General features: G+C 37.3%; 1 protein-coding gene across 10 annotated transcripts in view; it reads right to left on the reverse strand.

Annotated features, from left to right (window-relative positions):
* The window catches only part of ZPLD1 (zona pellucida like domain containing 1), a 325,851-nt gene that overhangs the window by 32,059 nt on the left and 276,098 nt on the right, over positions 1–17,694 (reverse strand). For 9 of the 10 annotated variants that reach the window (XM_087861649.1, XM_045785300.2, XM_045785290.2 and 6 more), the window contains one exon: positions 9,528–9,773. In XM_087861649.1, the coding sequence (XP_087717775.1) occupies positions 9,528–9,633 (106 nt within the window). In that variant the 5' untranslated portion in view covers positions 9,634–9,773. The remainder of the gene's footprint in view (positions 1–9,527; positions 9,774–17,694) is intronic. The other variant, XM_087861652.1, reaches the window with a different exon arrangement.

Here is a 17,694-nt window from a genome sequence, read left to right on the forward strand (position 1 = left end):
CCTGATATTTCAATCAAGCTAAGTTTTTCATAAGAATAAAAAAAATACAGTATTAAATCAAATTCAGGTAAAAATAAAGAAATGCTCTGCACTTCTCTCTCCTAACAATCAGCCCATGAGTTTGTCTCGACTTTTCTTAAATTATGCAAATTTTAAACATCCTGTCACACTATCAATCATCTATCTCACCACACAGAGAATGAAGTGTTAAGGGGTGCCTGGGCGGCGCAGTCGTTAAGCGTCTGCCTTCGGCTCAGGGCGTGATCCTGGCGTTCTGGGATCGAGCCCCACGTCAGGCTCTTCTGCTGGGAGCTGGCTTCTTCCTCTCCCACTCCCCCTGCTTGTGTTCCCTCTCTCACTGGCTGTCTCTCTATGTCAAATTAATAAATAAAATCTTTAAAAAAAAAAAGAAAGAAAATGAAGTGTTCAGTTTTGGAGCTCATAGAGTCCATATAAATGGGAATAAAGAAAGGATGAATCCAATTCTATATATATGAATAAAAATCTCATTCTACTTCTTCATTCCCAACAAAGTTCCATTTCTAGAACACCTAACTACAGTTTTCCCTTTAGACACAATTACTGACAATATATTTGCAGCATATCATTCATATGTCTAACAAGTATACCTAACTTTGTTCTTTTTCTCAACAATTCTACACTCAACTAGCTTAAATCTGACGGCATCCAGATGGGACTAAAGATCCTCAGCTTTTGATAGACTGAATGATCTTCATCTCATCTCAACACTGTTAAGTTTGAGATCTACATTTACTTTCACTAACATCAGAATATTTATTTTAACATTCTCTAATTATTACCTGGAATAATAAGAGCACAGAGCAAAACATTATTCAAATAATTTGCATACACATATTCTGTGATAAAAACATAGTGATGCCCCCCAAAAATTGGGCTGCAGGCTGGTACTCAGCCCCACAGAGCAGTGGCTCAAAATATTCTTTTACTACTGATCTGAAAATGTAAAAATCTCCACATGAAAATCAGCAACTCTGGGGTCAGTGCTTAAAAAAAAGGTGAGGTGCCCTGGAGTTTAAAATAAAATCAGTGGGGTGTCCAGGTGGCTCAGTCAGTTAAGCATCTGCCTCCAGCTCAGGTCATGATCCCAGGGTCCTAGGATCAAGCCCCATGTTGGACTGCCTACTCAGCGGGGAATCTACTTCACCCTCTGCCCCTTCCCCTTCCCCTCCCCCCTGCTCGTGCTCTTTCTCTCTCTTCCTCTCTCTCTCTCTCTCTCTGTCTGAAATAAATAAATAAATAAATAAATAAATAAATAAATAAATAATATCTTTAAAACAAAATCAATGGCATCAGTTTTATACAAGCTAGAGGCTATTGTTCCTATTTATTTTCAAGATCTAAACAGTATGCTATTTCATGTCAACGAAGTATTTTTTTAACTACTTATTGTATCCATATTAAGTATCAGTCTCTTTGCTAGACTCTGAAGATAAAGGCATTAGTAACACTCCTTCACTTCAAGATGTTCATGTTTGATTAGAGGAGACAGAAAAATTAGACAATTATAAAGCAGCTTGATAAAGACATGATAGAGGCTTATACATATGTTGTATACAACCATGCCTCTGTAAGGGAGAGGTGCTTGGAAGGGACTGTTGAGAAGAAATGAAATCCTTCCAGGGCACCTGGCTTCTCAATCAAAGGAGTGTGCAACTCTTGATCTGGGGGTCATGAGTTTGAGCCCCAAGTTGGGTGCAGAGGTTACATCCATCCATCCATACATAGATAGAAATGAAATCATTCTAATGGGCTAAATTCATAAGAAATTGATTAGATGATGGCATGAAGAGAGAGAGATGTCAAACTGATACTCAGATTTCTATCTTTAGTGGGTGACTGGGTCATTCCCTGAGATAAGGAACACAGGAAAGAAAAAGAGAAATGTACAACAGGTGGTCAGAAATATGTGTCTAATATTTGGAGAATAGAAAAGCTGAGAACAGAAAAATAATATCTAAGCTGTCCATTAATGAAACTTTCCCTCATTTCCCAATGGAAGGTAACCATTCTCTTGTGCTCAATCTTGCATCCCTTCAACTGTGGGCTACTGAACTGCTTACATTATATCTGGGAGTGGATATTTGCTTTCCCAGTAGATTATAATCTCATTGAAAGCTCTGGAACTCCCCAGGTGCCTAACAAATATGCAGCAAATGTCTATTAAAACATGCTTAATTCAATTCCTTCGCAAACAGCATACGTGGTTTCTAACATTTAATAATAAGTTCCAAGATTCACAAAGAAAATATGTGTGCAATTAATACAGTGTCATCTTGACTGTTCATCCAGAGCTCATATTTCCTATCTGTGCTCTGCCAAGTGCCTGAGATGATTCCTGTTTTTAGAGTTTTAGTCAGACATCAATATCTTTAATGTCACATTTTTTCTGACTTCCAATTGAGAAAATTCAACCCATTAAATAATATGAAATTAATAAATTTTTTTCTATTTTTGTTTAGGTATTTAACCTTTTAAAATGCATTAGTCTTGGTAACTAATTATCTTGCCTTGTTACTAATGATTTTTTTAAATTATTTTCCCTTAACAGTGATAGATTTGCTGATTCCTGTTGTCATCGATAGCAAGCAAGTGCATGACAACCACCTGGGGTTGACACCCACAGTGTAGTTGTGTAACAACACAAAGCTAGCAAGACATCACGAGCACCATGCTCGAACCATCTCTTCTTATGCTTTACTGTGCATATGTCCTACCAGAGAATCTGATTCAGTAGATCTTGGTGGGGGGTGGGCTGATCTGTGTGTTTCTCACAAGCCCCCAGGTGGTGCCAATGGTGCAAGTCTCTTAGTTGAACTGCTTAGTCACACCTATATACTTGGGGCAGAAGCTAACTCTTGGGGTGGATTCTATCTGGTAGGATTAAGCACTCCCACCAAATGCCTATTTGTATGATATACATGCTGACAAGAAGTTTGGATGAAAAAGGTTGAGAGAAAGGGAGAAGGAGGGAGAGAGAGAGAGAGAGAGGAGGAGGAGGAATCATGGAGATGAATCCTGACTCCTTTCCTAGTCTCAGGAACCAACTGGTTTTGAATGCCAGTGAAAGAGGGCTCATTAAAAGCTTTGTGAGTCTGAATCCAAAAGAATCTTAGTGCTTAGGTGGCTGTGTGTGAAACAAAGCTGGGAATAGGATCGGTCTTCTCCTCCCCCCCACCTCTCCCCCATTGCAGAAACCACGGCAGTTTAATAACTGGAGGAGTACCTCAAATGACAAGTATGCTCTGGGCACTCTCCCCAGACCGAAGGAGACACGGGGTGGGGATGGGTACTGTTGTGAGCCCATGGAGGCTCTGTGCAGGCTGGATGGAGATGCGGGTAATCCTGTGACTATGACTACACCTCTCTTCACGGGCTGGACTCTATGCCCTTCAAAGTAGCATTGCGTTGAAACTGACAGTGTGAACCAAAACCTATTAAATATAATAGGAGGAGCCTTTATAATGCTGAAGGATACACTGCTTTGTAGTGCCATAGAAATCTCACCTGGAAAGAATTTACTTCCTGAACTCCAATAGACATGCCAAAACTAATTTATGCCATTTTAGCAGATTATGAGTAACTTGTATATCATTTCCATTTCTATCTCTGTAAAATGAGAGTAGAAATATTTGGCACCATATAAACTTAAAATTGCTTAGAGAACAGATGCTATGTTCATTGTTTTAACTCATTTTTTTAAGTTGATTTTCCTCTCAACAAGATTTTATACAATATTGAGATTTTGGTGCTAAAAGAGCAAGAAGTCCTAAAGGGGTATTTTGATAGTTCATCCACACAAAACACCAGCAGCTGATGGAGAATTGAAGGTGGATTAGGAATTCAAGTTTCCTTTCTACACAGAACAGGTTTCTCGCCACCTTGGTTTTTCACATCTGTTTCTCATTAGCAAATACAAGCTGTTGTTTCTAGTGCTGCAGGAAATTCATATGCGGTCTGAGGCAAATTTTGATGACTTATATTCATACGAGCTGCTCTACATTCTTTGGAACCAGAAGAGATTGGTCATCTCTTTCAGGCAGGAAAAAGCAAATAGATTTTACTTATACAAGCAGAGGAAGTGAAAAATTCGTGCAATAAAGAACTTCTTTATTGAAATAGAGAAGGGTATGGACTCTGAATTATTAAGTCACTGAACCTTCTGACTAATTACTCTTCCTGCCACTGCATTTTATCACTTAGATTAATCAGGAAGTGATCAGCAATCACTTCCTGGATCAGTTCTTCTGCTGCATCTGGTGTAGTAATGGCAGTCACAGGTTCAAAGCGGAAGGCAGGCATCCTCTGGACAACTTGGACACCAAAACACTACTATTACACAGGAAGACAGGAGAGTTAGCCTTTCTTACCACAGAAAGTCCAAAACATGTTCCCTTGAATAATTATTCCATTATCCACTCTTACTTTGGGCACAGGATAATGCAATGGTTAAGCAGAGCCTAACACAAGATTCGAAACTTCATTTTGCTTGACCCACCCATAAATTCAATTAAATTGGTGATTCTTCATTTCATTTCCCATGGAACACTGATGTTTACTGAAATATTAATAGCTATCACTGGAAAAAAGATTTCCTTAGTCAAGCAGGACTTAAAAGGCTAAACAAGTTTGCCTACTATGTGATTTTTCAGATTGTTTAATGTGGTAATTCCCATTTTGATTCTTTTTAAACTTAGTATTCAAAAATTCACTTTAAGGCATCCTGGTTTGATGGAAAGAGTCTTAGTTTTATATCTCTGTCAATTTCTAGCTTTGCAACATTAAACAGATGCTAATCCTCAATCTCTCCATTGTGAAATGGTGTTAAAAGATTTTATAGGTTTGTCATAAGGAATACAAGAAAGAATTAGTAATGTGCGTATCACTCAATACTTGGAACCCATTGTTTTCTTCCTTATTAGTGCTATTTCAAATATAATACAAAATGACAAGTTGTGTAACACTGACTTCTATTCGGTTTCCCGAGAGTGGTTAGTTCACTATAAGAGTTTCTGGTGCCATAAGCCTAATCTTTCCTTGACTGTGCCTTTATCATTAAAGACATCTTAGAGGCTAACCCTTACATGCTATCACCTTCCAAAAAAGGGAGAGAGCTCCAGAAGGTATTTGTCAGTCACAGAGACCAAATGCATTTATCCATATATTTAATTTAGGCCAAATAATTCCATGGTACTCTAAAAGGCAACTGTGGTTTGATTTTATTCTGGGAAGAGCACTACCATAATGTCAATAGGGTTAAGTCTGTTCCCGGCTATCAGCTTGGAGAGCCAAGAGTTAAGTACCTTTAAAATTAAATGGTGTCCCTTTAAATTTAAAATGAATTAGACCATGGCAGTTCCCTTGGCCCAAGGATAAATGCCATGGAAATTAAAGAAAATAGTTCTAATGTCATGAAACAGCGAAGGTCAGATAGGGTGAGATGATTACTTTCATCATTATTAACATTAGTTTGCATTTAGATAGCCCCTCTCCTTTGCCAGACTCATTCTCATTCTATCCCATTGCTTAGTGTCTGAGCAGCTTGTGGAGCTCCTGATGACATCAAGGGTGATCCTGATGTGGAAGAGAAGCCCCAAGTCAAGAGGGGAGTGAGCAATTAACCTTTATGCTTTATTTGCTCACTCCAGTCTTCTTCTGCAAATGACCTGCAAAAATGGGCTTAAAAATAATACCCATATAAACTTAAAGCCTCTTCTGGGACTTATGAGTTATCTGGATCTTAGGTTTTTTTTAATACAGATTTTACATTGCAATAATATGTGTGTGTGTGTATACGTGTGTGTACATTTGGAAAACCTGGATATTTGTTGTCTGAGCCGGACAGTATTAGAAGTGCTAACATGTATAAGGACAAATACAAATTAAAATAAGAGGTTTACTTCTCCCTGTTTAAAATAAAGGAAGAAACTCTAGAAGTAATTCTAAGTACTTTCTCCCCTCCTTGAAATGTATATAAATCCTTTCAAGACTAGACAGGCCTGCTGTCAGCTTTATGACCCAGGCATTTTTCTTGAGGATCAGGGAACCATCTCTTGGAAATGTAAACATCAAGGAAAATAGCCCCTCTGTGTCACAGTTTCTATGGGAGGGTGAGAGCCTAACTTCGGAGGGGGCGTGGCTCCAAATTACAAAAGCACTTCCTTTTATAAAGATAGTTTATTTTTCCTCTAGATAAAGCCAATATGCTAACACAGATGGTCATCCCCATTATCAGGTATATTTAGAATGAACTATATGTGACAAATGGTGCTGTCAAGTCCTCTTATTTGAGGACTAGTTATTGTTTATCTTGAAAACATATGTAGTGGGTTGCATCTGCTTGGCTGTATAAAAGACTAAGATTTCTTTCTGTCTTTGCAATCTCTTGATGGATTGTTTATGATAAGCCTCACATTCTGGCTTAATGCTTACTCAGTGATAAGTGTTTTCATCTCTGCTATCCCGTGGAGAGCATTTCTGGATTGTGAGAAGGTTTTGTTTTTAATTTTATTCCCCTAACACACGACTGTGCTTTTAATTGGAATAACGGACTAAAGAAAATAATAGTATACACTACGGCAGTTGTTCGTAACCATAAATGTGCATTAGACTCAGCTGCAGGGTTTAAAATACAGAATCCCAGCACCACTAGCAGAGATTTGGACACTATGTATTTGGGGTAAAACAGTGGAGTAAACAGTTTTGGGGTAAAACACTTTTAACAACTCTGCCAGGTGATTTTGATGCAGGTGGTCAGTGGGCACCATTATAAATGAGTGTTTTAACATAATTTTTAAATTTCCCATATGAAAAATACTTCCTTATCCTGTCCTAGCCACTTTCTGGCTCATTTACATGTTTTATTTACCTTTTCAAGTATGCAAGTACAACATCAGGCAGATCCTCTCTGCTGAGCGATCTTTTTACATTTTGGCTTTCTTTTCCACCCGTAACAGGGAAAGGCTTGACTATCCTCCCCACCCCGGCCAGGCCTCCAGGCCTTGACTCTCCCCAGTGAGCATCCCTCAACTTCTCTGCCCATGTCTTTTATTTCTCCTTCTCTTCTAAATCAGAGAAACAGCTACCAGTTTCCCGAGGTTAACTCCTCCACCTGTACCTTTGTTCTCCTCCATGTTTTCTTTCCTCATCACATCAATTCTTTCTTTATTGCTATTCCCAAGCTCTGAATACTTCCCTTTACTCGTGTATACTAAATGGTCTCTAGTCTCTAATCCCAAATCCTCTCTTCTTATTTAAATTGCTGGCTCAGTTTACTCCTCTTTCCTTCACCACCACCGTTATCTAAAATAGTAGTCTATTTTCCTACCTTTTATTTTCCTGTTCCCCACCCATCACTCACTGCACAGGATTCAGCTCCTACACAGCTATCTTCGGTTTCAATCTCTCTCCTCAGACCCAGGTCCATTTTTTTCCTACTACTGGATAGAGGCTGCCGTTATATTATAAATTCTAGAAGCTCCTCAAACTCATTATTTTCAAACCCAAACTTTCTTTCTAGAACATGCAAGTGCCCTACACTTTCGGTATCAGTTGGCAATATCACCATCCGGTTATCCGAGTACAAAACATCGTTTATGCCATGGTCATCATCTTCTCTTTCACCTCCCCAGTTGAACCAATTCTCAAGCTCTGTTGAGTCCACCACCAAAATATCTCTTAAGAGCTGTCTCCTGCTGCTTCCACTGACACTCCTTCATGACATTTCTCTCTGCCTCTGGTTTCTTCTAACTTGATTCTATCTTTCACTTTTCCCAATGTTAGCTTTCTAAAACAAGATGTGACCAGGTCAGATCCTTAAAAGAATATGTTTAAAAGGACACAATGGCTCTTCATTACCTACAAAATAAAGACAAAATAGTTCACACGAATAACCCATAAAGTCTTCTTGGCAAAATAACCAAACCTGAATTTACTCAAACCTCTAGCTCTAATTACTTTACAGGGTGTATGGGAAAAGAGGAACATATTAAATGACACACCAGAGCTGCGTCAACCAGACCCAAAGGCAGAATTCCACAAAACAAATGACCACATCACTTAACATTTTAGAAAGGCGAGGGACAGAAAACTGTTATAAATTAAAACATGTGACTGAAGACACATGTCAACAAATGTACCACGTAGATGTTTTAGAGGCAACTTAGCTGAGTATTAGATGATATATTAAGGAATTATCATTAAGTTTATTAGACATATACATGAAGTATAAAGATTTTAAGTTCTTTTCCATCAGATACACATTCTGAAGCATGAATAATAAATTTACTTTAAATTAGTCCAGAGAGGGGGTGTTAAGAAGAGAGAGATAAAGCAAAATTTATGTGTTGATAATTGATGAAGCTGGATGATCAATACGAATGCTTTTTTACTTTTGTATATATTTGAATATATATTTGTATATATTTGAATTTTGTATATATTTGAATTTTCCATAACAAAAAATATTTTTTAAAAGCCCTCCTTTGTGGTACTCAAAATCATTAACAACTCTGCCTTAGAACACCTTGCCAGACTTACCTTTAGACATTCCCCATCCTGACCTCCAGGTCGTACTTAACCTGCCAAGCACTTGTGTAGCAGGTCTGGGCTCCTGAATGCATTCCTACATGCTTGGATCTTTATTCTGGAGCAATACAGATTACCTCTCTTGGGGTGCATTAGAAATCCCACATCAACAACATAACTACCTACTGATTACTCAAGTGTGTTTTCTCTCTGGCATGCTCCAAACACAGGAGTACTGGCAGGATTGGAAAATGTAAAACACGGCAGAAAGTATTTCAATTTGCATGGCAAACTTGGAAAAGTGACTTCAGACTGTCTAATCTTTATTTTGTAAATGTGTAACTGCGATTTTATAACTTTAGCTGATATAAAATGATGAATCCTTAAATGAAAGATTGAATTACTTCTCATTGAGTGCAGATTGTAGGAACCTGTAGGACATGTCCATCAACCTCGTAAAAATCTCCTATCTGTTACAACATTGATGGTTGCTGGACCATGCATTCTCGAGTTGGCCTGTGTACTTTGGTAATGACCAACACACCATTGAAATAATATTTTTCAGTAACGCACAATATTTCACAATCATTTTCTTAAGTATTATTCCTAAGTAAATCTATTACCATATAAGGGCAGTTTTGGAAGTCTGAATTAACTTATGAGGAAAAAAAGGGCATCAATTTGGCAAATTTTGATGAAATTAGCCTCTCCCGATTCTATCACCCAATAACCAATGTTTTTCACATTTGTGAGCAGCCATTATAATAATATTAACCATGATGAACACTTTGTATGTTAATGTGGATATAAATTACAACTCCAGAAAAATGTCTTTTGTCATTTGCCATTTGTTAATATCCACTTAATGTAGATGGATATCCCCTCCCTCCATTTTCCATATGTATTTAAACATAATCACTCTTTGCAGATACAATTAGAGAAGAGATTAGGTTCAGACTTACCAGGAAATCTACTGTGGAGGTTGGCATCACAGTTATAGCCATTAAACTGAGCAGACCCCAGAAGTACTCCAATTGTTAGAAGCAACAGCAACCATATTCGTTCCATTGCAAAACCTAGGAAAGAGTTCTTTTCATGTGTACATCACCAGCCTTCACTCCTTCTTGCTGGAAAGACTGAGGCTGATCTGAACTCACTGCTGGATAGGTTGGCAGGCTGCATCCATGCAGGCAAAGCTCATTTAAAGTCTAAGAATTATGAGAAATAATTATCAGCAGCGAGCCAGAAATTTTGGTTACAATATTTGAAAATTACTTCTGTTCTTTGGTGTCAGTTTGCTAAGGGTGACAAATCCAGACTTTTGTAGTGAAAGAACTAAGATCCAGGTCATAAAGTTTGCAAAAGAAAATCTATTATAAATAAGAAGAACTCAAACCAAATATTTAACAGATTAGATCAGCAAACCAACCAATGTAGAGACAACTTTACACTTTAAAATACCAATATAAGTAAATTAAGAGGGATTTAACACTCGATATTTGATTCTCAAAGAATTCTCCATACTATTAATAGCTAAATAACGTCAGGAAAAATTTCCCCTCAACAAAGGAATTCTAGACTAGTGCTACTTCTCAAAATCAGTAGTTTGTGTATCATTTGTTTTTTCAGGAAACATAGGGATAAAGCAAAAAGAATAGAAAAATACTATGTGTGGATTGACATCATGATTCCACCAGTGACTTTTCACTGGTGGGTAAATAGAACTGATGATACAGATAAATGAACACCTTGAATTCTTAGGAGAAAGGAATGGAAAGTGATTTTTTAATTGTCATTTTGTGTTGAACAAATAAATACAAATTGGCTTTGAAAATTAAACACCAGTCTGGTGTTTAACAGGTTTTTTTTCCTCTCTAGATGCCCTTTTTTTTGGCCAGATAAAGTTAAAACACCTTCCAAACTCTCAGAGCAGTTTGTGCATTGAAAAAAAAAAATCCTTTGGGTTGGTGGTTTTGGTCTGTGTGTAAAAAGCAAAAAGAACATAAAATTGTAAATGGTTTACTCAAATACTTTAGTGCATTTTAAAAGCTTGGGGTTTGGGGGGCTGGTATTTTAGCTGCCCTTAAAGATCTGCCCTTAGATGATTAATCAAGTCTTTAGCAAAAGGAAGGAAATACATCTTGCTTTTGAACCATCATTTTAGTATAACAAGTTTATGGTGAACAAAGTCACTTTGGTAAGGATGTGGGAAAGGAAGGCATGAGTTTACTCTCAAAAATAGACTGAAAAAATATTAATTCAACAGGAGTTTCCTTCCTTCAGCATTATAACATGCTATTCAGGCACCAACCTCATGACTTTCGGGAGAACAGCCATATGTCTGGTTACTTGTGATTCCCTAGGACATTTGGTGAACTAAAAGTTCACCCAAGTGGCTGATCCAGACCCTGGGCTCTCTTGGCCACATCTACGGTGTCATCGTCTAGCTCCTCAAGGCGCTTCAAATAGACAAGAAACCTGCTCCTTTGGAGTCTTTGGGATACTGGTAGGAAAGAGAGTAGCTTGTTTTGAGCAGTACATCCCACCCCACACTAACTGTATACACCCTGTCATGCCCTTATCATGATGGATCCCATTGATTCCCACAAGGCACTGGAGACTCTAGACTCACACTGTTGTCTTCTAATCTAGAAATGTTCCTCCCCTTGGGATTCACAGAGTCAGGAATTTTCACTGATGAGTGATTTTTATTCTGAAACACTCTCTAGCTTTTATATTCTTTCACAGGAGAAATATAACTCTTACCGAGTGGACAATTTGCACCAAGGCAGCACTGTGAGCCAGATCATTTGCCTATTGTCTCTCATTCACATTCCTTATAATAACTGGAGGAGATTGCAGTTATTACTCCATGTACAGAGAGAGACAAATAAGTCTCAGGAAGTTTAAGTGGCATGGAAAACACGTGGAGAAACCAGATTTCAACTCCAGGTCTTTCTAGTAACGTTTGCTGCTCACACTACCTAAATATCACCTGTTATTAAATTAATTGAGTATTATTTTGGTTGCTATTTACCATCAGTTGTTTTTCTTTAAATTTATGAATTAATATATCTTTTTTTTCCTTTTTTCGAGAAAGAGTACAAGCAGGGAGAGGGGCAGAGAGAAGGAGAGAATCTTAAGCAGGTTTCATGCCCAGCACAGAGCCCAACACAGGGCTTGATCTCACGACCCCGAGATCATGACCTGAGACAAAATCAAGAGTCCAACCCTTAACCAACTGAGTCACCAGGCACCCTATGAATTAACAGATTTTTAACAGATCTTTTCATCTGAAATGGATAAACAAATTCTTATGTGCAATCTGCTTAGAAGATATATTTTATAATATGGGCATTATGAGGGAGAAAATTATTTTTTTAAATGGAGAAAAGGCCCTAATTGTGAAAACTGAGAATTACTACTAGAGACTAAACTGGACACATCTATGTTTCCCAAAAATGGATGAGAAACTCATGCTATTTGAAACAGCCTACCAATAGTGGCGGCCAACTCTCAGCTTTGCAACTTTAGATCAGAGTTGAGGTTGCCCAAAAGTGGCATGCCTCTCTCCCTCACACTTTGAACAGGACTCACAGTACTGTTGTGAAGATTAAAACTCTTCAGAAATATTTTCTGATGAAGAGAGAGGTATAAGGAAGATTGCTTCAACAGAATATACACTGATTTTGATATCACCAGATATGGCCAACCCTCCCCCAGTCATTCTCTAGATTTGACATTTGAAAATCCGGATGATGGTCACAAGACTAGAAACTATAAGTGCATAAAGAACATAGCACATGCACCCCAATGTTCATAGCAGCAATGTCCACAATAGCCAAACTGCGGAAGGAGCTGAGATGCCCTTTGACAGATGAATGGATAAAGAAGATATGGTCCATATATACAATGGAATAGTACTCAGCCATCAGAAAGGATGAATACCCACCATTTGCATCAACATGGATGGAACTGGAGGGGATTATGCTAAGTGAAATAAGTCAAGCAGAGAAAGACAATTATCGCATGGTTTCACTCATATGTGGAATATAAGAAATAGTGCAGAGGACCACAGGGGAAGGGAGGGAAAACTGAATGGGAAGAAATCAGAGAGGGAGACAGACTATGAGAGACTATGGACTCTGGGAACCAAACTGAGGGTTACAGAAGCGAGAGGGTGGGGGATGGGGTGACCGGGTGATGGGCATTAAGGAGGGCACATGGTATGATGAGTACTGGGTGTTATATGCAACTAATGAATTATTGAACACTACGTTAAAAACTAATGATGTACTATATGTTGGCTAATTGAACATAATACAAAAATAAAAATAAAAAAACAAGGGGGAAAAAAGAACATAGCATAGTGTGGACATACGGAAGGCACTGAAATATCAGTTTCAGGGTCACCACGTGTGGATATGCAAGTGACACTTTCACAAGTACATTCAATAAAAAGGGATAGTGACAGGGCCTGTGGTTCTTTGGAGAAGCCACATGCTCTGAAGCTGGATTGCTCAACACAAAGTGTCCCATGGGCTAGTAACAGCTCTGAGTAGTTGAATGACATTATTAGATTTATAATGGCATTTGTACTGATCTGGACTTTGGGAGGTTCTTATAGTTCACCTGCAAGTTAAAACAAAATGATGAACTATTAACATGTAAACTTCCCACCCTCAATCCCATCTCCTCATTTCCCCTGCACACAGAGACCCTGAACATCAACTTACAGAGGCAAGCTTAGACATGCTGTCTTGCCACAGCTCCTAAAGTTCTGAAATGGGGTTGCCTGGGGTTTGGGACTATTTTCAGGCTCTTTACATTCACTAATGCATAAAGTCTTGTTTGCTCAGGCTCCCTAGTTCCTAGGCAGGTATAATTCTAGACATGTGTACTCCAGTCCTGTTCTGGCCAAAAAAAGCTTATTCGAGCTTTACATCACAAAGTAGAACCTGATTTCCATTCGCCCACTCTGGTGTGACATGTGGGGCTTGCTGTCCCATCTTGGCTCCAGCAAACTCTGCTTGAGCAAAGGCTTCTCTACCATAACTAAGTGCAGCAACCAATGCCCCGACTTTAGTGCTAACAAGGGTGTGCAGGACTGCCTAACACAGCCAATAATCCAAAACATTAATAACAAGTTCTTAGATAACAAAAACCTTGGAGATAACTGTGCACAAGTTTTCGCACGTGTTTCTTAGCTTAATATCTTCATAAATTTAAATTGATGGGATAAAGGAGGGAGAGGAGAATTATATGCACAACACTGAATTTTAAGGAATTTAGAAGCATTCATTTTAAAAAGATACTCACATCCTAAACTGGTGCTAAAAGCCTCTGTGTTTTATATGTAGCAATACAAAGGAAATCATGGGCTAAGTGATTTGCTGTCAAATATGTCCATGTTTCTCATATTAAATTTTCTTTTTAAAATGGTTACTTCTTCTAAAATATGAATTCGAACTTATTTGCTTAAGATTGAACGAGTCAGAAAAATGTTATTTCATTTTCAACTCTCACTCTAGTTTATGTAAATTGATATGGTTCTGTCATAAACACTGTTAACTAATCTTGCACATTCGATTGTCTTTTTTTTTACCTTCCCTCTACTGTGATCTGCTATGTGCCAGGTACTGTGCTGTATTTAATATTCAACTACTAACATAGATTTATTTTTTACCCATGTTACAGATGTGGAAAATGAAGTCTAAAGTTTTTCAGTGACTTGCTCAGGGTCACAAATCTAGTAAATGACAGAGTAGAATTCAAAACCCAGCCTTGACCTTTGGAATTATTACGCTACTCTGTTTGACTTAGCTGGAGTTTGTCAAATAAATACAGTTAATGTTCTAATAATTTTCAGAAAGTAAATTATATTAATAATGTATGCTTAACATATGCCTTGAACTAAACAATTCTGATGATTAAGGCAAAATATTTTTAATATCTACATAACTGTCATGACTATTTCACTTAGGCAGTGAGTGCCCTAAAGGATATTATTCTTTTCGCAGATTGGCTTAATGATAATACTAGTGAGTTTTAAGGACTGATCGTGTACCACAATGGTTTTTTTAAGCACTTTATACATGTTATCTAACCATGAGATAGGTAATTTATTTGTCTTATTCTAGTGATAGAAAACTAAAGCACAGAAATGTCAAGTAACTTGCCCAAGGTTAAACAGATAACCAGTATTAAAATCAAGATTCGAGGCGCAATGACTCCAGAAACTACCCTCAACTGTTGCATGGCATTTCCTTCTAGAAAACAATCCTATACGACTCAAAAGGAAAAACGGCACTTAGTAAATTTGATCAAGAGAGATTTATTCCTGCACTCAGTTATGAAGTATTGTTGAATGTTTACATAGGCCTGGTACTGTTCAGGGAGGGGGGCTGCTGAAATTTATGTCTGCCTAGAGCTTACATTCTAATAAGGGAAGTCAGAAGAAAACAAAATCCGTAAGTAAAATACAGAGTATATTTGTGATAAGAACTATGGAGAAAAACAGAGCAAAAAGAATGATAGGAGGTTCTGGGATGGAAGGATCTGAGTATTAAAATTTTAAATGGAGTGGTCAGAGATGTCTAAACAATACATATAAGTGAAAAGACTACTTTAGTTATGAACTGCCAGATCTACCTCTTTTTAATTTGTACTTCACTTTTTTTTTTAACATTATGTAGGCATTTCCCAAATAAAACAGACTTTCAGTGCATAAATTACTCTCTGAGAAAAACTTGGACATGTTGAACAACTGCATTAACCTTTTCAAATGAATAAAGGTGTCCCTTAGTGCCTGAGAAAAGTAATTTATTAAATAGCACCCCGTGACCTGAGAAAAAGTGAACATGGTCAAAGTGCTTTTATCTACTCTCAAGAAGTAACTTTTACAGAAACAAATGGACTCAACCATTTATCAGGTTCTTACTTCCTTAATGTTATTGCCTTCATATAGACCATCTATATGATACTTCTAGGTGGGAAGAAAAATAGAAAGTTCAATCATCATCTCTTCAAATGTTTAATCATCATGCTAAGATTTACGCATTTTTTCACGAAACTAAAGCTGATTGTTTTATCATAGATTTAAAAAGAACGAAATGGGCCTTCAGCATCAGGGATTGCCCTACTTCTCTCATCATCAGCCCTCCTCCGAATTTATTGGCCACCTGCTCTGCACAGGAGCTGGCTTCTACAGGGCGCATAACAACATTCCCGGTGCTTCTGTATCACCCACACAAGCCAGCGCCTCAGAAAAGATCAGAAACAGTTCATTATACTTTAAATGACTGGAAATAGTTTAAAGAGTTCCCAGGAAAGGGGAGGAGAAGAAATACGTGTATTTTAGCAGAGACTAAAGTTTAGGTTAAAGGAATAAAGACCTTTGAAGCAACCAACAAGACCCAGGGAAGAGCTGGGGCAAAAGGGCACTGAATTTGTACAGGTAGGCAACTGCCCTGCTCTGTGAAGTCTCAAAGTGTTACATACACGCTCTTGCCTCTGGAAAAAGGGATTTATTAGTTCACCTTCCACAATCATAAGTTTTAAAGTGCTGGAAACCATGACTGTTTAAGGAAGAACCATGTTTTCTGATGAGATGTCTAGATTGAAACTCTGTACTCTTTATTTCCATGTTTCACTTGGACATTAAAGGCAACATATATATTAAAAAGAAAGTGAAAAAATAAAACTTTCATCAGAAATATCCATTATTACGTACATATACATTTTTTAACATAGAGTGTCCTTGTCTTGCTGAACAAAGAATAAAATGTACCGTGTACTTTCAGAATAACGCCTCAAACAAAGAAGGAAATATGTTTAGCCATCAAGAAGATATTCAGAAATTTTATGACTAAAGATGCGGATGTATACCCTGAGAAAATATGAATGCTCTCTGTTCCTAAGAGAAAAACCCACTCCAATTTTCTCTGACACAGAGTGTTCATTTATTTCCCTTTGCCCACTTTTCTCATTTGTCTTTCTATTGAGGGTTTTCTTGAGTAATCTATAGAATTTAAATGATCTACAGTGTTTAGCTTAAACATTTATTCTAACACCTTAGTTTAGGGGGTACTGACAGATTGAACTAGGTCACTCTAAAAGCCTTTTTTAAATAATTTACCAGTTTCATTTTCAAGATATGTGTACGTTTTATTCCACCGAAGGAGCTTGGAAGATATGTTAGTATATTAACTTCCTCTCACTTTTCATGAAGTACAATGATAGCAAATTAATAATAAAATGATAATTTATCTATTTATTTTAAATGCCCATTTCCTTGTAATTAACTAAATAACTGGCAATTGGTATGATTATTTCCAAATGAAAATGTTTCTTTCTTAATAGAGATAATATACAAAATATTTATGAAAAGTCATACACAAGAACCAGCCAATCAGAAGAGACACCGTGCTGACATATTCTGCCTGAATATCAACATTCCTCCAAAAAACCGAAAGTATTTGCATGGGTACCAATGATGATAATGGAAAGATAACTTCATCCCCTAGTCAACTCCTGCCCAAGAATAAAAGAGCACCTTTATTAGTAGCCCTACTATTTGAAATTCCTCTGTTAATTAATTCATTTATTTTACTTATTCTTTCCACAAATATTTTATTGAGCAGTTTCTAAGTTTCAGACTCAGGGCATTGGGGATCCAGTGGTGACCAAAACAAACATGGTCCTTACTCTCAGAGTTTATGGACTCGAAAGGGAGATAGCCAGTGTAAAGTAATATATTACATAGTAGATGTTATTTTTCCTTTATTTTTGGTTTATTTTCCTTATTGGTCCACCAATCTATTGTTGTGGTAATGGTGATTGTTGCATCATTTGGTATTAAGTTTTAGACAATTTGGTTCTTAATATTTCAACACACATTTCTTAAGGGAAAAAAAGGACCTTTTTCACATAACCAAAATACCATTACTAAACTCAATAAAATTACAACTAATACATAATAACATCTAATATCAATTCCATATTCAGATTTCCCCAATTCACTAAAAATGTATTTTACAACTGTTCTTTCCCCAGGCCAGGATCCAAAGAAAGAGACCAAAGAGATAACATAACTAAATGCAAAGCTTTATGTATTGTATTTGGGTTGTT

This window comes from Ursus americanus, chromosome 4, assembly GCF_024610735.1.
Source record: "Ursus americanus isolate L20-20 chromosome 4, mUrsAme1.1.p, whole genome shotgun sequence".
Classification (NCBI taxonomy): domain Eukaryota; kingdom Metazoa; phylum Chordata; class Mammalia; order Carnivora; family Ursidae; genus Ursus; species Ursus americanus.